General features: G+C 36.1%; 2 protein-coding genes across 3 annotated transcripts in view; one reads left to right on the plus strand and one right to left on the minus strand.

Annotated features, from left to right (window-relative positions):
* Positions 1-2927: 2927 nt before the first annotated feature.
* The window catches only part of LOC108372637 (uncharacterized), a 28110-nt gene continuing 6549 nt past the window's right edge, over positions 2928-24488 (minus strand). Inside the window, exon 2 of the mRNA XM_017628367.1 lies at positions 2928-3822. Coding sequence (XP_017483856.1) covers positions 3097-3822 — 726 coding nt within the window. The 3' untranslated portion in view covers positions 2928-3096. The remainder of the gene's footprint in view (positions 3823-24488) is intronic.
* Bap60 (Brahma-associated protein 60) lies at positions 14818-17193 on the plus strand. 2 transcript variants are annotated; one of them, XM_017628366.1, is made up of 4 exons: positions 14818-15028; positions 15351-15385; positions 15453-16679; positions 16739-17193. In XM_017628366.1, exons 1-4 carry the CDS (start codon positions 14941-14943, stop codon positions 16892-16894), a joined length of 1506 nt encoding a protein of 501 aa, XP_017483855.1. In that variant the 5' UTR covers positions 14818-14940; the 3' UTR covers positions 16895-17193. The 2 variants fall into 2 exon arrangements, with proteins under 2 accessions (XP_017483855.1, XP_017483854.1); XM_017628365.1 differs by lacking the exon at positions 14818-15028 and having other exon boundaries at positions 15149-15385.

Raw genomic sequence — 24488 nt, forward strand, 5'->3', positions numbered from 1 at the left:
TTAGTTGAGTACTAAATATGACTATGAATATGCGCCAATGTCATTTTTCAGTAAAATGATAATAATTATTGATTGTATGTTCAAAAGTTCTTCTGCTTCTTTTCTTCGCAATACAGAAAGATAATTCTACTTTGTGAGGGTTATAATCCCTAAGCGCGGCCGCAGGCCGCCTACGCGGAAAGAAATTCTGCTCAAAAATTCTTCCGCTAATTTTCTTCGCAACACAGAAAGAGAATTCTACATTATGAGGGCTATAATCCCTAATCGCGGCCGAAGGAGTTTTGCGTCAAAAATACTACGATGTCCGAAGATGTTTTATACACTTGGCAAGACAGCAAAGAAATGAGAATTCGGTTATGGTGCAGTTCATGATCCCCACCGAAACTTGATGCAAAATGAACGAAAGGGGTATCAAACGACGCGTACTACTACCAGTATTAAGAATCCGAGGGCAGAAACTTTTTTTACACCGTTCAAAAGTTATTTGCAAAAAACTGTTTCATTTAGCACAGCTTTGTTAGTACTGAAATCACTTTAACAAATGCACGAAATGAGTACATATTCATATCTCGATGTTCAGCATAGTTTATTTTACCCGAATTCGTAACAAAAAACCACGAAACTTAATTATTTAATGATGTATTATACTGAAAACAACGAATGTAAACCCGGCATATTCTTTTTATTCCGTTAGTTGTAATAAAAACATGGAGGTGCTTGGTATTGCCAGTTCATTAATAACAAAAATGTTTTATTTTATCAGTAACCATAATAGACATCACTGGGGCGGTAGCCCCAGGTTTACCACACATAAAGGGAACTCTAGTTACCTCATGCTTTCCCAAGGCTACATCACTGGGGCGGTAGCCCCAGCTGGTGCATGATCCAACTACACAAGATCTGACAAGATGGAGCAAAAGAAAAAAGTAATTTTTGGCTGACGTTTGTAATTTCGGCGCCATGTTATTTTCTGTGAAAAGTAAACAAAGAATATGAAGACGAAGCATAAAGAAAAACTGCAAGCAATGTTGTGCACATGTTTGTGCTAACCAATTTATTATTTATGTACGTGTTTTTGCATTCAATCACCGCGCACTTCATTTTAATTACATTTGCACAAAAATTCACTTAAAAATCACTGAAATAAACCACCGACAAAATACACATACAAAAGAAGCAAAACAGAAATAGCAAACTTCAAAATTACGAACGTCACACACTTTGTTCTTAATTGCTATTACAAATGGCTGCTTCTCAACCGGTCAGATCTGTTCTAATAGGTTCATGAGTTGGTGCACACCAAAAGGAGAATTCTATTTGGTAAGGATTATAATCCTAAAGCGCCTACGCAGAAATGAATTCTACGCAAAAATACTGTGGACGCAAGTAAAAATAGACATACGCATATCAAACGAAAGGGAAATCAATTTTCTTTATACCAAAAAAACGACAACACTATCCTAATAAGGCTAGTTTTGAAAAAAAAGCAGTTTAAATGGAATTTTTTCATATATTTAAAAAAAAATATTTTATCAGAAATTAGAAATGCAAGGCACAAGGGATGTAGACCAAAAGAAAGGTGTATTAATTTGCTCTAAAACTATATATTAACTTTTACAAACGCTTTACTAGTTTTTTAGATATTATGGTTTTTTAAAAAGCAAATTTCGATCTTTGACCTTGCATATCTCGCTTAATTTTAATTTGTGCAAGTAAATTTTAGTACCGTTATAATCAGCTCAAATAGCTCTATCGGCTCGAATTTTTAGTTTTTTTTCAAGCGAAACGGTGGGCATTCTTTTCTTGTTCCGAATTACATAACGATTTGTGAAGGGGGGCATTCTTATATACCGAAAATATAAACGCAATCTAAATTTAATTGCATTTCTTTATTTGTAAAATACTTAAAATCTTTTACATTTATTGTAATTGGCATCTCTAAATTAAACCTTTTCTAATAGTAATATATTGGCAACACCAAGCACTTCCATGTTTTTATTGAAGCTAGCGGAATAAAAAGGAGACGCCGGGTTTACATTCGTTGTTTTCAGTATAATACATCATTAAATCATTAAGTTTCGTGGTTTTTTGTTACAAATTCGGGTAAAATAAACTATGCTGAACATCGAGATATTAATATTTGTTCATTTCGTGCATTTATTAATGTGATCTCAGACTATGTTCAAACAGGCCAATTAGCTGAGGCAATTCAGCTTTAAATTGCTGAATTGAGTTTGGTGTTCACACATACGTCTGCTGCGCAATTAGCGATACGAAATCAGCTGCTGGATTACCTACAGTGATGGAAAAGTAGGTACAATCGTACCTTTATTTAGTTTGCAAGTGCATTCGGTACAAACACACAATTTTAGGTACATTTGCAACGTAGCCAAATAACTTCTCGGGAAATCCGTTCTTAATTTTATTGACATTTCAATGCATTTTCTTTTGCGCGGAAACTGGTCCAATACCTTCCCTCCTTTGTGCAGGGGCATACAAATGATACAAAAACTTGGTCAAAGTAACGCAACTTTAGTTGATTTGGCCAGGTAGACGGAAAATATTTATTTTTAAACGTCAGATCGGAGAACTGGGTGGAAAGTAATTCACCTTTTCTACAACATAGTTTTGTCTCGCGCTGCTCCAAGAGATTCTTTTCATAGCCAAAATTTGTTTGATGTGAGTACAGAAGTTGATGTGGTATCGATGGGATTTGTTATCCTCCTATCTTCTTTATATAGAAATACATACTTACTTTTTAGGGACAGAAAAAAAAACAGGTGATTGCTCTTTGTTCAATAAACATACCTCCAAGTCAAAATTAAACACACCTAGCAGGGTTGCATAGGGAATCTGACACAAATTAAGTGCCAATTAATAATTAATTGGCAGTTAATAATTTGAATTTTTGTATAATAAATTGGGTAACAACTAAGGCTTAAATTGGTGAAAAGGTTCTTAATTTCCAATTAGGTGCCTGTTTGAACATAGTCTCAGTACTAACAAAGTTGTGTTAAATGTAACAGTTTTTTGCAAATAACTTTTGAGCGACTCAGAAAACTGTGCAGATAAATACATATGATTTATGTAATAATTTTAGTTGCCAGGGAAGGATGAAAAAAAAGATCTTAGTGAGTATTCCTCTGTGCTTTGTATTTCTTCAGTGGCACCTACTTCAGTATTGTATATTAGCATTGCTTGGCCACTTGGAGGCAATTGCGAAGATAGAATAGGAGACGGAGTATGTGGGTAGTTAGGTGTTATATATTCACTCTGCAGAGACATTCCAAAATTGGAGTCTGGTGAAGGTGTTGGCGGTGGTACATAAATAGGTGCCGGTCTTCGGACTCGAATAGCTTTAATATCCGGTTGCGGTGATGATTCAGAGAAACGTGGTAATGCTGGTAATTGATTATACATTGTGGGTTCTTGTGTCGGAGCTGATGAAACATCCGTGTTGGAAGCGTCTGGATATACAATTATATTTACAGAGTCACGTCTCAAGTTACCCAGTTCTGCTTCAAATAAAATATCATTAATTCCTTTTTCAGCTAGCATACGCTGCGTTCGATTAAGATGCTCTAATTTTTCACTCCAGTATAATGCCGTTGCGTTTATGTTTGTAGAACTTTGGGGTGCAGACAATAGGGAACATGCCTTTTCAATTAGCTCGTTTTGTTTACCCACTGCACTTTTTTTTTTGTTTTTCCGAGGAGGAGCCAACTCGCTAATAGATGAAAAGGAAGTGTTAGATAAGTCCTCTCTATTTGTCTGCTCCTGAACTTGCACCAATTCTTCCACATTTTGCGATTCTTCATTGTTCTGAAAGAAAGAAAATTATTGTTAATTAATAAAATTGATTTTAAACTTCTGGATTCTAGGCTAATTGACCTAATATGGTTGAGTGCAAGAAAAAGCTTTCTTCACATTACAGCCCGACGTTTCGCTAACTTTCTTAGCTTCCTCAGGGGCGATTTCTTTATTAAAGCCTGCAAATCAAACTGCACATTGTCATCAATATTTACAAAGACAAAAACACCAGTAGAGCCACACCAAAAACACAACGTAGTGTACGAAATAGCATGCAAGGGAAGTGAAAACGAAGTTTGCAATAGAATCTACATCGGAACGACGAAAAGGGCGTTAGGAGTTCGCGTAAGGGAGCACAACGCGGACATCCGAAAGAACAAAAACAACACTGCGTTAGCGCAGCACATATTGACAAGTGGACACACAGCTGATCTAGGCAAAGTAAAGATATTAGATAAAGAAAAAAGAGAGAAAACCAGATTAACGCTAGAAATCCTGCGAATTTTACAAAACAGAGATACAACTTTGAACAAAAAAGAAGACACATACGATATTGCGGCGGCGTACCAATTATGTTTGTAACAGGCAATCAGTATGACGAGTGTACCATACCAGGATGGTATCAAAGCAACTAGCTCTTAAGTCTAGTGTGACCAGATATATGTATCGTGATAATAGTTAATAAGTGTTCATGTACATGTATGTAAACTTCGAATTTGTCAAATCTTGTGCTTTTGATTATAGTTTGTGAAATGTTACCATATAATGTCAATGTTTTAATACGTTTTGTTTATTTTAATTTTTCTTGTTTCTTTTGTTGATGTTTTTAATAAAGAAATCGCCCCTGAGGAAGCTAAGAATGTTAGCGAAACGTCGGACTGTATTCTGAAGAAAGCTTTTTCTTGCACTTAACCATATTGTCAATTAGCCTAGAATCCAGAAGTTTAAATAACCAAAATTGACCATCAACTCAGAATCAAAAATGATTTTAATTCTTTACATTTATGCCCGGTTGCACCAATCAATTTTAAAATTATCAGCCTGTTAAAATTTAGAATGACACAATGTAGTTCGGAAAATTTGTAATTTTAAAATTTAACAGTCTGATAAATTTTAAAATTGATTGGTGAAACTGAAAGTAAATTTTATATTTTATTCATCAAATGGATTTCAAATTTCTTTTTTTAGATGCCTAGTACAGCAGAAGAGTGGAGAAGTGTTTCTGATGAATTTTGTGTGTTACATAATTTTTATAACTGCATCGGCGCAGTTGACGGGAAACACGTAAAAATAAAGCGTCCAAATGGTTCGGGAGCGCTATATTATAACTATAAAGGAACATACAGTATCGTTCTTATGGCTATTGCAAATTTTAAAAAGGAATTTATCTNTCCTGCGAATTTTACAAAACAGAGATAAAACTTTGAACAAAAAAGAAGACACATACGATATTGCGGCGGCGTACCAATTATGTTTGTAACAGGCAATCAGTATGACGAGTGTACCATACCAGGATGGTATCAAAGCAACTAGCTCTTAAGTCTAGTGTGACCAGATATATGTATCGTGATAATAGTTAATAAGTGTTCATGTACATGTATGTAAACTTCGAATTTGTCAAATCTTGTGCTTTTGATTATAGTTTGTGAAATGTTACCATATAATGTCAATGTTTTAATACGTTTTGTTTATTTTAATTTTTCTTGTTTCTTTTGTTGATGTTTTTAATAAAGAAATCGCCCCTGAGGAAGCTAAGAATGTTAGCGAAACGTCGGACTGTATTCTGAAGAAAGCTTTTTCTTGCACTTAACCATATTGTCAATTAGCCTAGAATCCAGAAGTTTAAATAACCAAAATTGACCATCAACTCAGAATCAAAAATGATTTTAATTCTTTACATTTATGCCCGGTTGCACCAATCAATTTTAAAATTATCAGCCTGTTAAAATTTAGAATGACACAATGTAGTTCGGAAAATTTGTAATTTTAAAATTTAACAGTCTGATAAATTTTAAAATTGATTGGTGAAACTGAAAGTTAATTTTATATTTTATTCATCAAATGGATTTCAAATTTCTTTTTTTAGATGCCTAGTACAGCAGAAGAGTGGAGAAGTGTTTCTGATGAATTTTGTGTGTTACATAATTTTTATAACTGCATCGGCGCAGTTGACGGGAAACACGTAAAAATAAAGCGTCCAAATGGTTCGGGAGCGCTATATTATAACTATAAAGGAACATACAGTATCGTTCTTATGGCTATTGCAAATTTTAAAAAGGAATTTATCTTGGTTGATATTGGATGCAATGGACGCGTGTCTGATGGTGGTGTCTTTTTTTACACTAAATTCTGGGAGCGTTTGCAACAAAATCATTTAAATATACCGGAATCAACACCATTGCCAAACACCTCGGAATCATTCCCCTATGTTTTTATAGGAGACGAAGCTTTCGCGCTAGGCCCTAACTTTATGAAGCCTTAGGCTTTCTGCACATTGGTGGTCCAATCATAGTTGCTTCATCGTCATAATCATGATGCAACGATTACATGACGACTACACTTTCGCACACTCGGTCGTGTTATTTCAAATCATTTGGCGTATAAAAATTCGCTTAGAGCAGGTATTTTCTGTTTTTCTGGTTGATATTTTCGCGAAATATTTACAAAAACCTGCAATTTCTAAAATATAGACTGTGCTATCTCTTCTTTTCTTTTCCTGAAATGTGTTTTGTGCATGCACACAGAGACTTTTTACAATTTCGTCATATTTTATAGTTAAAACGTTCACATTTATTGAATTTTAATGCAATTATCCACTTTTTAATAATTTCCACAGATTTTATGCAAAAAATACTTATTTTTATGCAATTTTAATGCAAATATTAACTTTTTCACTAATTTGTCCACATAAAATGTAAACAAACAATGCGTGCACAACGATTAGCAAGCGACAGTGCCGTACTTATCCGTTTCTGCATCTTCTACGATTTGCCGATAACTAGCCGATAACGACAAGTGTATAGATCTCCCTTTAAATGCATGTGCTCGGCTCAAAATTTCAGGACGAGACGATAATAGGGCTTTCGCACGAGGCGATTTTTCAGGCAACTTTTAGTTGAAAGCAAAAATCGCCTCGTCCGAACAGCCTTTTAACTAATCGCTTTCAACAAAGTTGGTCGCCAGCCAACTTTGAGCTCGTTCAACTTTTTTTCCTTGCAACCCTGTGTTTTTTTACATTCTGTATCAGTGTTGGGAAATTAAATTGTGCCTTCAGTACGAAATCTATACAAAAAATGTACTTTTCGGGTATAAATTGTATACACTTTTTAATTCGCTCATATATTTTCTTAGTACATTCCCTTCAAGACCAATGAACTTATGGTATTCATGAGAAAGTTTTATTGTTTATGTACATACGTTTACGTAGTTTACACTTTTACAAATTGATTGCATTTAACGCAAATATGTATGCACACATTTTCAGGTATACATCTTAACAAAAAGCATATTTAAGTTATTATTAATGGATAAAAGAGACATTTTCCTTTGGATTCACTACTAAAATTTGACATTTTAATAGCATTTCAAGTGCTTATCAAAACTTTACGACAAGATTTGACCATTTATCTTAATAGTATTCAATTTTAATTATTTTTTGTAAAAATACGGTTTATATTTTAAGAAAAGCTGTGCAAATTCAAGGTTCAAACTTTGTGCAACATTAAAAAAAAACCAACACACTTTCGTAAAAATTTCGAGCTTTTTAATTCGATTTTCTAGATTTATTTTGAGCGTGCGGTTTATTAGCCCATTAAATTTTAATATAACTAAGTTTTTTAAGATTTCTTTGATGAAGGTGTTGCTAGTTTTCTCCATATAAAAAAATCTTCGGACACACTTCGTATGGAAGAAAATGGCTGACATCGTCGACAAAAAAAATGCCAAGTTCAACGGTAAGTCCCAGCTACTTTAAACTTGAACTTTATTATACTAAAATTGAATGGGCTAAAAACTAAAGAATATTAATAAAGCTCGAAATTTTTACGAAAGTATGTTGGTTTTTGGATGTTTCGCAAAGATTTAATCTTAGGTTTGTACAGTTTTTCTTAAAGAATACATTATATTTTATAAACAGATAATTAAAATTAAAGAATAATAAAATAAATAGTAAAATCTTGTCAATAAAGGTATTATATTTACGAAAATCTCTTCTTATAACTAACGAAGACTTTGTTTCTATATGAAGCTGACTTCGACATTTTGTTTTAATAAAACTTAGTATCGAAAAGTTTCTTTAAAAATTTGACTAGGCTATATTATACTGGCTCGTTGAAGCCATTTTTCAAAACTTACAAAGGTAAATACGAGCAGGCGAACCAAAGAGAATACAAAAAATTTCTTGCTGTGAATTTTCAGAGCTATATATTTTTAGTATTCATTACAAAATTTTACTAAAAAGTACTGCGTAGTAGGAAAGTATATTGTAAATGAAATTGTATAAAACAAGTACAATTGTACCAAAAATGCCAACACTGTTCTGTATCATACTTTTTTTTCTTTTTTACTTTTTTACTCTTATTTTATCTTTCAGCTTCGCTAAAAGCACTTCTACCAACGCTTGGCTTACCAAATTTATGCCAATTGATCAAATTTTGCGATTTAAATTCATATTCAATAATGTAAATAACGATTCGTGTTGAATCGAAAATCGCCTCGTCTGAATAGGGATGGCAACTTTTTCACTTTCAACTTCTCATTCAACTTCGTATTCAACTTTTGTTGCCTGTAAAATCGCCTCGTGCGAATGCCCTATAACGCAACTATGATTGGACGACAAGTGTGCAGATAGCCTTATCCTCAAAAAAGAGTAACACGGCGTTTCCACGCTTCGTAATTCGCTCTATCATTCGTAATTCGCTCTCCCTTCGTCATTCGCCTTGCCAATTACTTTCCGAATTATGTAATTCGCCATACAAAATTTTGAGAGCGAATTACCTTATTTGTATGTAATTCATATCGAATTACCATGCGATTGGCGAACGAATCGGTGCCTTCTCTAATATTTATCGGAAATATATCGAAGTTTTCACCGGCCTGGTCCCATTTGCAGGCACAGATAGAATAATATTAATGAAATATTCTCTAAATAAATTAAAATTGTTGATGATAACTAAAATTGTAGCTCCGTCTTCGATATTTGCAGTACACAAAAATAATAATAAATAGCGAAGAACAAGAACAAGAACTAGAGTCTGCCAAACGAATTACTAATGTGTGGCGTGGAAACAGGGTAATTCACGAATTACTTAGCGAATTACTTAGAGAGCGAATTACGAAGCGCTGAAACATCGTATAACACAAGAAGAGCAATTGTTTAATAAACGGTTATCGAAGGCTAGATGTGTCATTGAGTGTGCGTGTGGTATCCTCGCCAATAAATTTGGAGTTTTCCAGAAATCCCATAAGTCTCTGCCCGCAGAAAGCTGCAAAAGTAACAGCAGCTTGTTGTTATCTACACAATTATTTAATGAGAAAAGAGTCGAATTATCAGGCACCAAATCCCAATGAGTATAATTTTGAATTAACCACCATACAAGGCAGTTCGGGGCGAAATTCAACAAGATGTGCCAAAACTATAAGAGACAAATTTTGCAAACATTACAATGACGAATATAGATGCTAACTTTTGCTACTCAATATTTATCACTTATGTATATGAAAAAAAAGAACAATAAAAGTTTTCACTTAGCACAACAGACAATCTACATACTACTTTATTTTCTTTCCACCTTTATAGCTAGGTATTCACTAGAGTATGATTAGAATTCAAGGAAATCTTTAAAACAAATTTACTTACCAGGTCAACAGGCTTCTCATCTTTATTAAAAAAGTGAAGAGCGTTAAATGTCCAAGACTTTGGAATATAAACGTCTTCTGTACCAGCTCCAGAGCGCTTGGAGTCAATAATTTTTTTCAATTCCTTGCGATAATTTGATCGTAAAGAATTTATTTTTTTTTCGGACATCATCTACAGTGGCGTTATCATTATTCTTTTTTTTTTAATTAGTAATAATTTCTCATATCCGGCCGTTCTTTTTATTTTATTCGTGTAGCTTTTGGACGAAGGGTCCCACAATTCCGGCATATTTTCCAATTGTAAGATAAACTCCTTCAAATACCTTTGGTCATTCGTTAATCCCAACACCGCCGGCTGGATATGTGCGCTTTCGTCGTCCGACATTATTAAAAATTACCACTGCCAAATAAAGAATTAATCCAATAATTAACGTTTCCCTTTAACATTTAAATCTCCACTTTATTTTGAAATACAACACGTATTGACGTATCGCGAATGAAATATGAAATATTTATTGACATTATTGCGATCCGCGATCCAGATTTCAAAATTTCAAGAAATTTTGCGATATGGATCACTATCCATCAATATTGCATGCTACACAGTCAATAAATATCGCTATACTTGGATCACGTCAATAAATATTGATCGTGAGACATGGCCCATAAACTTGGCAAGACAGCACGAAAAGCAAGGCCGATGTTTTTCTTTAATGAGAAGCATCGAAATCTATATCGATATTTTTCGACGCATCGAAGGGCATACATCGAGGCATCGATTTGCATAGGATTTTTCAGATTATGCGTTACTACAAAATTTGTTATTAGCAAGATTGTACGAGTTTTGAAATAGATTGTTGCAATTGAGCTAATTATGTTTCTAACGGAACTTTTTTGAGCCATTCCAATTTTTTGCTCAAAGTCACTTCTCTTTTTTGTACAATTGGAAAACTCGAACCTGGTTCAATGGGAATTAAAAAAAAGGCGTGAGTACTAGGTACTCATGAAATTTGATGTGCAAACATATGTGAACGGCAAAGCATAAAAGTACGTTTACATATAAATATAATCTCAATCAAAGCTCGTTAGCTGTCAAATTGGTTGTGCTTGTTATTCACACACCTCGAGGAAAAGTTAAACTTCTTCTCTGTGCCACCGTGGTCACTTTTTTCTGCAACACATACTATGCCATTTAAATATATTTTAACTGAATATTTTATTAAAAACTACCTTTACAAACCTATTTTCCTTACTAGCGTAAATTTTTGTTTACTTTAACATTTGATAGGTTGGACACCAAAAAGTTATCGATTTAATCTGCAGCCGGATTCCAACATTTGCCGTCGCTAATTCTGATCGCTAAAAATCTCCAAAAGAATAGCAAATGCCCCTAACAACACACAACATATATTTGCATGCCCGCAACCTGCCAGATTTGGCCGATTATGCATCGCATGTGTTACTCTTTCATGTTGTATTCTTTTAGGCCCTGCTGCTTTTCAGTTAGAGAGTTTTAGCGACGAAAATTTAGCGTAGCGAATGTCAGAATTCCACTGCTGAGATATTTTTAAATATAATTTTGCATGGCTAATCTCTTTTTCTAATAACAGATTAGGGAGTTAAGCTCGAAAGTTAGGATAATCTTTTTATATGTAAAGCTATTATTAGGCGATTCAGTTACATACATACAAATGTAGGTTAGGTTAGAAATTATACATTAATTTCACTTAATTTTATTCATTTTGCTGATTTAATTTTTTTATTCATTTTCATTTTTAATTCTTTTAATACATGAAATTATCGGTATGATTGATAAAATATACTTGTATATACTTGTGACTCAGGGGCGTTAAAATATCTTGGAAACACTGATGGTTATTGTTTTTGAGCTTATAGTTTGAGCATTTCTATTTGTATATATTCCTAAATTTAGTTTTTCTTTTCGGAATATAATCTGTGGTTCATGTAAATGCAGTTCATGTTGCAGGATTTTACCCGATGCTTTTTTTTCCATACGTTTTGCTGTTACTCACTTTTTACTCTCACTTCAGAGAGTGATTTTGCTGTTTGACCTTCTTCCAGGTTTTACACGAAAAGTATTGGATCAGAGCTATTATATCATCCATACATATGCATATTATACATACATATATTCATGTATGTTCATCAGTTATCAACGGTCCCAGTTAAAATGATTTCAGTATTTTTTTAAATTTTCGCCCTGCTTTTTTATCAAAAGAGACTACTAAACCTATGCCTAAAACCATCTACGAATATCAAAACAACAATTGAGTCCATACATATTTATGTACATACATAGGTACAAAGCCGTATGCATGTGCGGAGTTTAAATAATCGGAAGTAATAATCAATTGCAGCGCATTTCCTCTTAGACTATGTTCGAACAGTCCAATTAGCTGAGGCAATTAAGCTTTAAATTGCGGAATTGAGTTTTGTGTTCACACATATGTCAGCTGCGCAAGTAGCGATATGAAATCAGATACTGGATTACCTACACTGATGGAAAAGTTGGTCAATCGTACCTTTATTTAGTTTGAAAGTGCATTCGGTACAAACACACAATTTTAGGTACATTTGGAACGTAGCCAAATAACTCTCAGGAAATCAGTTCTTATTTTTATTGACATTTCAATGCATTTTCTGTTGCGGGCAACTGGTCCAATACCTTCCCTCCTTTGTGAAGGGGCATACAAATGATACAAAAAGGTGGTCAAAGTAACGCAATTGTAGTTGATTTCGCCAGATAGACGGAAAATATTTATTTTTAAACGTCAGATCGGAGAACTGGGAGGAAATTAATTCACCTTTTCTACAACATAGTTTTGTCTCGCGCTGCTCGAAGAGATTCTTTTCATAGCCAAAATATGTTTAATGTGAGTACAGAAGTTGATGTGGTATCGATGGTAATTTTTATCCTTCTATCTTCTTTATACAGAAATACATATTTACTTTTTGGGTACATCTATCCACTTTTAGATAAACCTTTCCGTAAATTAGATACAATTTTATAATTAAATTTTCCATCCCTGATGGAATATCAGCTGTAAAAGAGGGACAGAAACAAACAGCTGATTGCTCTTTGTTCAATAAACATACCTCCAAGTCAAAATTAAACATACCAAGCAGGGTTGCATAGAGAATCTGAAACAAATTGATTGCCAATTAATTATTAGTTGGCAATTAATAAATTGAATTTCTGTATGATATCTTGGGTAACAATTATGTTGGTGAAAAGGTTCTTAATTGCCAATTAGGCCCCTAGTCTTAACTATGTATATGCCTAAATGTGTGCAGCCATTTGGCAAGCAAACACAGGGTGCTTCTAATGAAAATAAAAATTTTATGGTGAAATACACATGCTAAGCCCTTCGAAATTTGGTGCTGGGATATGCGTTACAGGTTNCAATTAGCTGAGGCAATTAAGCTTTAAATTGCGGAATTGAGTTTTGTGTTCACACATATGTCAGCTGCGCAAGTAGCGATATGAAATCAGATACTGGATTACCTACACTGATGGAAAAGTTGGTCAATCGTACCTTTATTTAGTTTGAAAGTGCATTCGGTACAAACACACAATTTTAGGTACATTTGGAACGTAGCCAAATAACTCTCAGGAAATCAGTTCTTATTTTTATTGACATTTCAATGCATTTTCTGTTGCGGGCAACTGGTCCAATACCTTCCCTCCTTTGTGAAGGGGCATACAAATGATACAAAAAGGTGGTCAAAGTAACGCAATTGTAGTTGATTTCGCCAGATAGACGGAAAATATTTATTTTTAAACGTCAGATCGGAGAACTGGGAGGAAATTAATTCACCTTTTCTACAACATAGTTTTGTCTCGCGCTGCTCGAAGAGATTCTTTTCATAGCCAAAATATGTTTAATGTGAGTACAGAAGTTGATGTGGTATCGATGGTAATTTTTATCCTTCTATCTTCTTTATACAGAAATACATATTTACTTTTTGGGTACATCTATCCACTTTTAGATAAACCTTTCCGTAAATTAGATACAATTTTATAATTAAATTTTCCATCCCTGATGGAATATCAGCTGTAAAAGAGGGACAGAAACAAACAGCTGATTGCTCTTTGTTCAATAAACATACCTCCAAGTCAAAATTAAACATACCAAGCAGGGTTGCATAGAGAATCTGAAACAAATTGATTGCCAATTAATAATTAGTTGGCAATTAATAAATTGAATTTCTGTATGATATCTTGGGTAACAATTATGTTGGTGAAAACGTTCTTAATTGCCAATTAGGCCCCTAGTCTTAACTATGTATATGCCTAAATGTGTGCAGCCATTTGGCAAGCAAACACAGGGTGCTTCTAATGAAAATAAAAATTTTATGGTGAAATACACATGCTAAGCCCTTCGAAATTTGGTGCTGGGATATGCGTTACAGGTTAAAATTTTACCCCTACCGAAACCAAAGATGTATACACATCATGAACCAAAAAGACAAGATCACGCGGGCAGGAGAGTAGCCCGTTNCAAATTTTTCCCTACCGAAACCAAAAATGTATACACATCAAAAACATCGATAAATCGACTATTTATACATCGAGGGGAAACTTTTCGATGCATCGAGCAAAACATCGATATTTTGGATGCATCGATGTTTTTCCGACATTTCTAGTGCTACGCCATTTTCAATGGTATTTATTTGAGGACGCTTCGGAAAATTTTCGTCGTCTTGAGGTATACAAATTGAAGCAAAATGTCGCAAAGGTTTGCTCCTGGCCAGCCAGGATCAGCTCCAGTGTCGGGCACACCACGATATCAGCCACCTCCGCCTCAAACAGCGGGTATGCGGCCTTATGCCGCTGGTGGCACTTTTCCGGTGAGTACTTGCGACTATTGATTAAGTTAGGATTAGTATATATTCATAGTTTTTATTTTTGCTGAAGCAACGTGGCTTTCCTCTCCATCAAAATGCTGCTCAATCTGGACAAAGTAATACAAGTTCNTGCGTCGAGATTTCGGCAGGTAGAAAATAACTTTTTTCGTTCTTTCCGTCCCGCGTGATCTTGGTTCTTTCGTTCATGTATACACATCAAAAACATCGATAAATCGACTATTTATACATCGAGGGGAAACTTTTCGATGCATCGAGCAAAACATCGATATTTTGGATGCATCGATGTTTTTCCGACATTTCTAGTGCTACGCCATTTTCAATGGTATTTATTTGACGACGCTTCGGAAAATTTTCGTCGTCTTGAGGTATACAAATTGAAGCAAAATGTCGCAAAGGTTTGCTCCTGGCCAGCCAGGATCAGCTCCAGTGTCGGGCACACCACGATATCAGCCACCTCCGCCTCAAACAGCGGGTATGCGGCCNGCGTGATCTTGGTTCTTTCGTTCATGTATACACATCAAAAACATCGATAAATCGACTATTTATACATCGAGGGGAAACTTTTCGATGCATCGAGCAAAACATCGATATTTTGGATGCATTGATGTTTTTCCGACATTTCTAGTGCTACGCCATTTTCAATGGTATTTATTTGAGGACGCTTCGGAAAATTTTCGTCGTCTTGAGGTATACAAATTGAAGCAAAATGTCGCAAAGGTTTGCTCCTGGCCAGCCAGGATCAGCTCCAGTGTCGGGCACACCACGATATCAGCCACCTCCGCCTCAAACAGCGGGTATGCGGCCCTATGCCGCTGGTGGCACTTTTCCGGTGAGTACTTGCGACTATTGATTAAGTTAGGATTAGTATATATTCATAGTTTTTATTTTTGCTGAAGCAACGTGGCTTTCCTCTCCATCAAAATGCTGCTCAATCTGGACAAAGTAATACAAGTTCTCCAGGTGGACCGCCCTTACATCAACGAACTTCACAACCTAGTTTTCAAAGTGGTCTAAGAGGAAGCGCCTCTGGTGGTGGAAGTAAAAGGTCAACTGAATCTCGTAATATTAGTAGCAACCAAAACAAAGGGGATTTTGGTGCGGCAAAGAAAAAGAAAAAACTCGCTGACAAAATATTACCCCAAAAAGTTCGAGATTTGGTGCCTGAGTCCCAAGCATATATGGATTTATTAACATTTGAAAGAAAATTGGATGCGACGATCATGCGGAAGCGTCTGGATATTCAAGAAGCATTGAAAAGGCCCATGAAGCAAAAAAGAAAACTTCGCATCTTTATTTCAAACACGTTTTATCCAAGTAAAGAGCCGACCAATGACGGAGATGAAGGTTCCGTAGCCTCCTGGGAGCTCCGCGTCGAAGGTCGTTTGTTGGAGGACGGGAAAGGAGATCCTACTACAAAAATAAAAAGAAAATTTTCTTCTTTTTTTAAGTCATTGGTTATTGAATTGGATAAAGAGTTGTATGGTCCTGACAACCACTTAGTTGAGTGGCATCGAACGCATACTACGCAAGAAACTGATGGATTTCAAGTAAAGCGTCCTGGTGATAGAAACGTTCGTTGCACAATACTACTATTGTTGGATTATCAACCATTGCAATTTAAATTAGATCCCCGACTAGCACGTCTACTTGGTGTTCATACTCAGACACGCCCAGTGATAATTTCCGCACTCTGGCAATATATAAAAACTCATAAACTACAAGATGCTCATGAACGTGAATATATAAATTGTGACAAGTATTTGGAGCAGATATTTGGGTGCCAGCGAATGAAGTTCGCGGAGATACCACAACGTCTCAACCCGCTACTTCACCCCCCAGATCCAATTGTCATCAACCATTTTATTGAAAGTGGTGCCGAAAATAAGCAAACTGCATGCTATGACATTGACGTTGAAGTTGACGACACGCTTAAAAACCAGATGAATAATTTTCTAATGAGTACAGCCAGTCAACAAGAAATTCAAGGTTTGGATACGAAAATTCATGAAACTGTCGATACCATTAACCAGATGAAAACTAACCGCGAGTTCTTTTTGAGTTTTGCAAAAGATCCGCAAAAGTTTATTCATCGTTGGATTGTAAGCCAAACAAGAGATTTGAAAGTATGTATTATATCAGTTTGCTTCTTGGTATAAAATCTGTTAAAACTGTGATTTTATAGGCGATGACAGATGTGGTTGGAAATCCTGAGGAAGAGCGGCGAGCTGAATTCTATTACCAACCGTGGACTCATGAAGCAGTCTCACGTTACTTCTTTACAAAAGTAAATCAGAAACGCGCTGAATTGGAACAAGCCTTGGGCATACGTAATGGCTAACTCTTCACAATATGCTCACACATGTCGCTTCTTAAACGTCAATTCAATAAATATTCACCCTCATTGCTAGAGTCGTATCAAATGCAAGACGTTTTTCGAGAGTCGAATCGTATCGAAAATTTCACGTCATTGCCTAAAATTTTCACTCGACTAGTGTATTAAAATGGGAAAACTTGGCAGCACTGTATAGTTTTCGACGATTTTGGTCGTTTACTTATTTCAGTACGACAATAGACAATGCTACTGTTGTCGAGTCGTACAATTTGGCCTAATTTACGACTTACGCAATGAGGCTGATTACTTGCATGAAAATAAATCGAAATTTATCTATGAAAATAACAAAGGCCTCCGATTGTTTCCCCTTCATTCTCAAGACATACGGTTCTATGTACCGGAATGACTCGGATTATACCTGACCAAGGTTGTTTCGGCGATCTAGCCCCGTTTAGGTCTGCAAAATCCCTAAAAAGTTGTACGTCTATAGGGCTACATCTTCGCATACTTTGCTCAGGGCTGGCATTGAGGCAATCCCTGGACCAGAAACATATATACCTGCTGCGTATGCCAGAGATGACTACACCACAACTCTACCTCCGTTAGATGCAACACATGCAATGTTTGCTCAGGCCTTACGACTCATAGGCAGTGGACCGCCGCACACGTGGCCCTTTGTGGACAAATCGAGCTGCATACACGGCACAACAGGGTCCGCCTGAGCAACACAACACAAACACAACCGCACCACAACACAATACAATAGACAACATATCTGACACAACAGACCACACCACCGCCACCACTACAACAACACTTCTAGTTCCTCCGACAATCTGCACGGTGTGACAGTCCAGGATATTCCGTAATGTGACATCAGTCAAGTGGAACACTTGCCTCGGCTGGTGTCACTTTAGGGCATGCTCAAGACTGCGCACCACGCGAGATTGGACGATGGACTATGAGGACCCATGCTGTGCTGCTCGGTCGCAAAATCCAATTGCGACGCCGCCCACTATCACCACAGGGCAACCAGGGAAGATGGGGAGAGTGGTCCCACTGCTCAAACCGGGGAAACCAGCCAACAAAGGAGAGTCTTATCGCCCGATAACCCACTACTCCACCTGACTCCAGCGAAGCATCAGCATGGGCTCCGTAAAGTGCATAGTACAACAACAGCACTTAACGCCATAAACGCTCAGATAACTCGTGGCCTTTACCGAAATCGCCCCTGTGAGAGAACTGTTCTAGTAGCGTTGGACCTGTCCAAGGCGTTCGACACTGTCAGTCATTCAACGCTGCTAGAAGATATAGAGGCCTCCTCTCTCCCACAGGGACACAAATGGTGGTCGGCGAATTACCTGAGTGGTCGACATTCGTCAGTAATTTTCAGAGACAAAACCAGCAAGCCACGTAAAGTTAAACAGGGGGTACCACAGGGTGGTGTCCTGTCCCCGCTACTGTTTAATTATTACATCTCTTAAGCTCCCTCAACCACCAGAGGGTGTCAATATTGTCTCTTATGCTGAAGATTGTTCGATCATGGCGTCTGGGAATGGAATTGATGACTTGTGCTCGGAAGCAAACGGTTATCTTGCCGAACTTTCCCGCTTCTTCACTGCAAGGAGCCTTGCTCTATCCCCTACGAAATCCTATGCGACCCTGTTCACAACCTGGACGAAGGAGTTCAGGCTACCGCTGGGAATTCACGTCGATGACACACCAATTCCGACGGTGAATAATCCCAAAATACTCGGAGCAACATTCGACAGCCTGCTCTCCTTCTCTGCGCACTTAACCGCTATTGTCAATAAAGTACAGAGCCGCAACAAGGTCCTCAAGTCGCTAGCCGGCAGTACTTGGGGCAAAGACAAAGAAACGTTGCTGGCAACATACAAGGCAATAGGCCGGCCGGTTTTAAATTACGCTGCGCCAGTGTGGTCGCCGGAGGCTAGCAGGACGCAGTGGATGAAAGCTACAGACCTGCCAAAATACTCCACTACGAACAGCGACCGGATGCCTCCTGATACGCCCCAACACCACCAACATGACGATGGCCCAGTCAAGGAGCATAACATAATGCTCTGCAAGCAGTTCCTTGTGGGGAGCCATAGACGTTGCCATCCCAGCAAACAGCTGCTTGCAGAAGAGCAATCGCCAAGACACGTCAGGAGCCATCTCTACGAACTGACGGACGAAGTCCAGAGGTTCATTAAACAACCTTTGAACCCGTCAGCCTACCGACAGGCCCTGAGCGGCATTCACAGGGAATCAGTCTCGAGTTATGTAGACTCCCGCCCTGTGAATGCCCTTCTGGGCACACAACCACCGGGCTAGGACGGGACAGAACTTTGTCTGCCTCGGGAGACCCGAACCACAATAGCCCAACTTCGCTCTGGCTATTGCAGCAGGCTTAACTCATACCTGAGCAGAATTAGTGGGGATGTGCCCAACCAATGCCCGGCATGTGGAGAGTTGCCACATGACTCGGTACCTCTTCAGATGCTCTGAGAACCCCCCCAGCTGACGCCCCTGTCTTTATGGACAGACCCTGTGGAAGTCGCACACTTCCTGGGCCTCCCCTTATCTGAAACAGACGACAACTTTGACGGATGAACCGACCCGAGCTGGGCTTGGTAACCGCTACAACAACAACAACAACCACAGGGCCACAGCTTCTGCAGCAGCAAGCACAGCATTTGGCGGCCCAGCAACACACCTCACACCCATGGTACAATAATAACAGTTATTGTCTTCCTAGAGAGTTTTGCTTCACTTATTTTCATTTTGACGCGGTTCAATGTTGATTCCATGATAAAAACATAACAAGGTAAAACCATTGAGAGGCAGTCTGACGTTTGCCAACAATATTTTAAAATCAAAACTCAAACTCACACACACATTCTCATTTTCAATCTCAAACAACAACAATTGTGAACAATTTAATTTTTTTATTTTCAATTTTATATGATTTTAAAATGTTGGCAAACGTCAGAAAAAAATCATGGCCGACGAATTGAGAGAATGAATTTACCTTGTAATGTTTTTATCATGGTTGATTCTTTTACTTTTATCTTGCTCTGCTTTTTGCTTTCGCTCAATTTAATTTTTATAACTTTTCAAAACAAAAGAAAAAACGTTTTAAATTAAGTGAGCCATACAAAGTTTGAATTTATTTACAAGCAATTTTTTTCCGGCTTTTGCAAATTGAATAAGTTCTCTGTAAGATGGTTTGTTAAAAAAAAATACGTGAACATATACGGTATATGGGGTATGCAAAAAAGGGATATTTCCAGCAGTAAACGTTTTAGTGTGCGCAACAATGATATTTTTTAAATAAGGCAGATCGGAATATGCGCTCTCTGGGAAGACAATACCTGTAATTAGGTGCGTTCGTTTAAAATATCCAGTAAAAACCAACCAACAGCAAAATTCCGGCGAAATGTCACCAGTTCTCTCACAAGAGAAAAATATCCAAAACAGTGCGCGAACTGAAAATTTGCAGAAACTTGCAAGTTAGACGAACAGCTGATATAATTTTTGTTTACATTCAAAAGTGTAAAATTTAAAACGTACGAAAACTCATCACAAAGTCGTATCCTGACACATTTTATTGATTAAACAAATAACTACTTACTTCTTACAGGTTTAATTAGTCGCATTTTGTCATTTTTAACTTCCAAACCACCAAATTCAATTTTGTGATTTGCGTAAATTCAAACCAGCTGTTTTTGATCAGCTGTTTTCCTGTTGGCAACAATTTTTCCAGCAGAAACCAGCAGCTTCCCCTCAAAATGAAATGTCACTTTGCTCTCTCAATTCTCCCTACTTTGCAAGTTTTTCGCGTACGCGAACGCAAAAACCTGAAAGTTTTGGTTAAACATGAACAATTAACAGCTACGCGAACGCAACTATTATTGTACCATGACCAGAGTTGGGCACTACCACAAACAGAGGACGTATATTTATAGAGAAGGACCAAGAACGAATCAGCATGGAAACTGTCAAATACCAACAAAACTGGCGAAGCGCATTTTAAGAGCGGCAAGCCAGAGACAATCGAATTTTAACAGAGCCCAGCCAGAAGCAAAATAAATTTAACAGAAATTGGCTCATCAATGTAAATGGATTTTTTTCTCGTTAGACGACGAAAAGCTGATGGCTTTTGCGTTTTTGCTCTTAAAATTGGTTAATTACTTATGCATGCATAGAAGTCGAAATAATTATTAATTTATGTAATATGTACATATTGTGTACATCCATATGTATGCGAGAGATACAATTGTGTGAATCTAAAATGTGAAAGTTATGCAAATATGCAGTATGCAATTGGCAAATTCGCTGGTGATTTGGTGGTCGGCATTTGAGTTGAAAAAATCGACTTTTACTTTTTTACCGATTCATATGGTAGATGCTACGCTATTTTCAATGCAACAAACCACAGTTTTCTAGCTGCCTTAGTTTTTCCCCAAATTCACTTTAAAGACCGACACATTGACCAAAAAACGCAAATGCGCACTGTTTGGCGATTTGATGTCGGCATTAAAAGCGAAGAAAATCGGTTTTTATATTTTTAACGATTCTAATGTAGTTAATAGGTACGCTATTTTCAATGCAACAAACTGCAGTTTTCTAGCTGCGTTAATTTTCTCACAAATCATTTCTTTACCACGTGTCGAATTTATCCATAATATTAGAACCATATGAACGAATTGTGCGAAGCAAATATGAATCAACTCAAATCGATGAAAAAGATATAATAATTGATAAAATAGAAACTTTGAAATCACAATTAATACCATCCGAGTATCGTGCCAAACGTGGCCTCAATTTTTTAGGTTCCGCATTAAAATTTATAACAGGAATACCAGATCACGATGATCTTGTCGAAATTGAAACAGGAGTGAACCAGCTTATAGAAAATAATAACCAGCAAAGGAAAATAAATTCCCGCTTTGAAAAAATTTTAGCAAAATTAAATACAGAATCAATTTTTGATCAGTCAATACTTACAGAAGTATATAACGAACTAGTAACTATAACAAATACCATTAACTTCGCAAAAACAGGAAATTTCTATTCTGGCACACTTAATTTTAGAGACGTACAGCAGGTAATAAAAAACGAAATATATGACATTCCAATAATAAATGTACTAGAATATTCCGATATACACATATGTACCTTTAATAAAACTATTATTACAATCTATAAATATCCCATAATAACAAATAAATGTAAAATGTACAATTTAACCCCATTAGCCTTTAAATACGGAAAATATCAACTTCATAATAATAATGCCTTGTGTAATAATAATTTCACCAATTTATCAAAATGCAAAAATTATGTAGGAATACATATTTGTAAAAAAGAACCAAGGGATAATTGTACTATTCCGTTGTTATTAAAACAAAAAGCCCATTGTAATATTATCCAAGAAAATAACTCTCCCTTACAAATATTAGATAATGGTAATATTCTTATCGACAACGAACACACATGGAACGGAATTAGGGTAAATGGCCCACATTTAATCCAATTCAATTCCAATACAACTATTGATAATAAAACTTATATTAACCATAAGCAAGAAATAAAAAATGTAATACATGCTTATCAGAATGAAAGGGTTAATGTACTAAGAATTTTAAACTCTGAATCCGATTTATAAATTTACTAATATACAAGAAATGTATAAATTATTTTTACCAATTGAAGAACATCCTTGGAAATTTACCTTATATTTAATCATGATCATATTTATATTAGCTTTAGTCACTTACTTAATTATAAAATTATATACATGCCGACAAATACAATTAAACACCAGGCGCCAAAGAGAGTTCGAATTAGCTTATCTAACCGAGTTACAACGATTGCAAACCCTAAGCCGTTGAAATGAGGACATTCCATTTTCAACACAGGGGAGAGTTAACGACGCTAACCTAAACACTAGATACATACACATATACATATAATCATTATTCACGAACCAAAATACGATACAAACAACTATATGCCCTTTAACCTTGTATGATAACATAATAACAAAGAGAATACGATAGACAAGTATAAACCTGTAAACATCTTTTTAATAACATAAACAATTATATTCGGTGATAAGTAACAAAGCATTATGATAACATAATGCTAAACATGTAAACATCTTTTTATCACCAAACAAACAATAGTTAGAAATAGTATAAATAGATGTAAGTGTAAAAATGGAAGACAGTTCTGGAAATAAAACGAGACTGAAATAATCTCTTGTGTACTTTTAATTCCTAACAAGGACTCATAACTCGCGTCATGGACAAAAATTTTACAATTTCGGACCGAAAAATATGAAAACGAGCTAAGTTGCCACGTTACATCTGTGAACTTCCGATAAAACCACATATTTTTGTGAATTTAGAAGTTTTGATTTTATTAAAAAAAAAACCAATGTATTTTCCTGCAGAAAACGTACACTTTTATTTAATGTTTATTAAAATTACATCTCAAAAACTAGTTAATGATTGAAATATTGATATGGAACATAGATATAGTGTTTTGCCAAAAATTACCAAAAATTTCCAAAATTCGAGATAACTTATTTTACTGGATATAGAGAAATAGTTGCCACTTTTCACTTGGCTGGCCGAGATTTCTTCATTTTAAGATTTTAGAATTTTTGTGTCGGATTGAAAAAGTTGCGCTTGATGGTGATGAATTTGCGGGGAGATGTGCTGCGGTTATTTTTATGAATGAATTTACTTGGCCTTGAGAAATGCGCGCATGCGTTTATGAAAGAAATAGTTATTGTTGTATTTGAGTATGCGTGTAATTATGTGCATATGTATGTATGCTGCCGTGAGTTGAAAATATGTAAATTTTTGTGTATGTGCGTAGTATTTTGGCTGTAATATGCACATACATACATATATATGTATGCATGTAAAAACGTTATCAGGTAATGGCCCTACAAGACAGCTGAGTATCATATGAGTACTCATATTATCATTACCCCTAATCACAAAAGTGCTTATCAAAGTCCTCATTTTCGTTCAGGCCATGGGAAGAAATTGAGTACTTTCCCCTCAATGTTGTCATCAGAAAGTCCTCAGTACTAATAGTCAAACTACTCATTTATGCCGTACTACAAAAACAAAAGTGTAAATGTGTGAGAATTTTTGCCTAAAGTGCTCAGCAATGTCTTGTAGGGAGAGTACGTACGTATGTACATACATATGCATGGGGAAATGCATTTTCATTTGACTCCAAAACTATTGGGGCATATTCGTACATGAAATAAAGTCTACTCTAAGTTTAAGTTTGTCAGTCCCAAATAAGAAGTTAGTTGCATCTTTTTTTTCACAGATGCCTAGTCCACTGAAAGTGATATGAGAAAGCTGTAACTAACTTTAGTGTCGGCTTTATTTTAACTATGCATATGCCCCATTATTTACATATAATACGAGTATAGCAGTGAAAAATGATAATGCACAGTTTTTCTCAATATAAATAACTTTTCGACAAAAACAACTTTGAAGTTAACACGTGCGTGCAATCAATGCATTTGTACGTTTTTTGTCAATGTATCCATCTTTGAAGTGGA

This window comes from Rhagoletis zephyria, unplaced genomic scaffold, assembly GCF_001687245.7.
Source record: "Rhagoletis zephyria isolate East Lansing unplaced genomic scaffold, Rhagoletis_zephyria_1.1 Rzeph_scaffold_05942, whole genome shotgun sequence".
Taxonomy (NCBI): Eukaryota; Metazoa; Arthropoda; class Insecta; order Diptera; family Tephritidae; genus Rhagoletis; species Rhagoletis zephyria.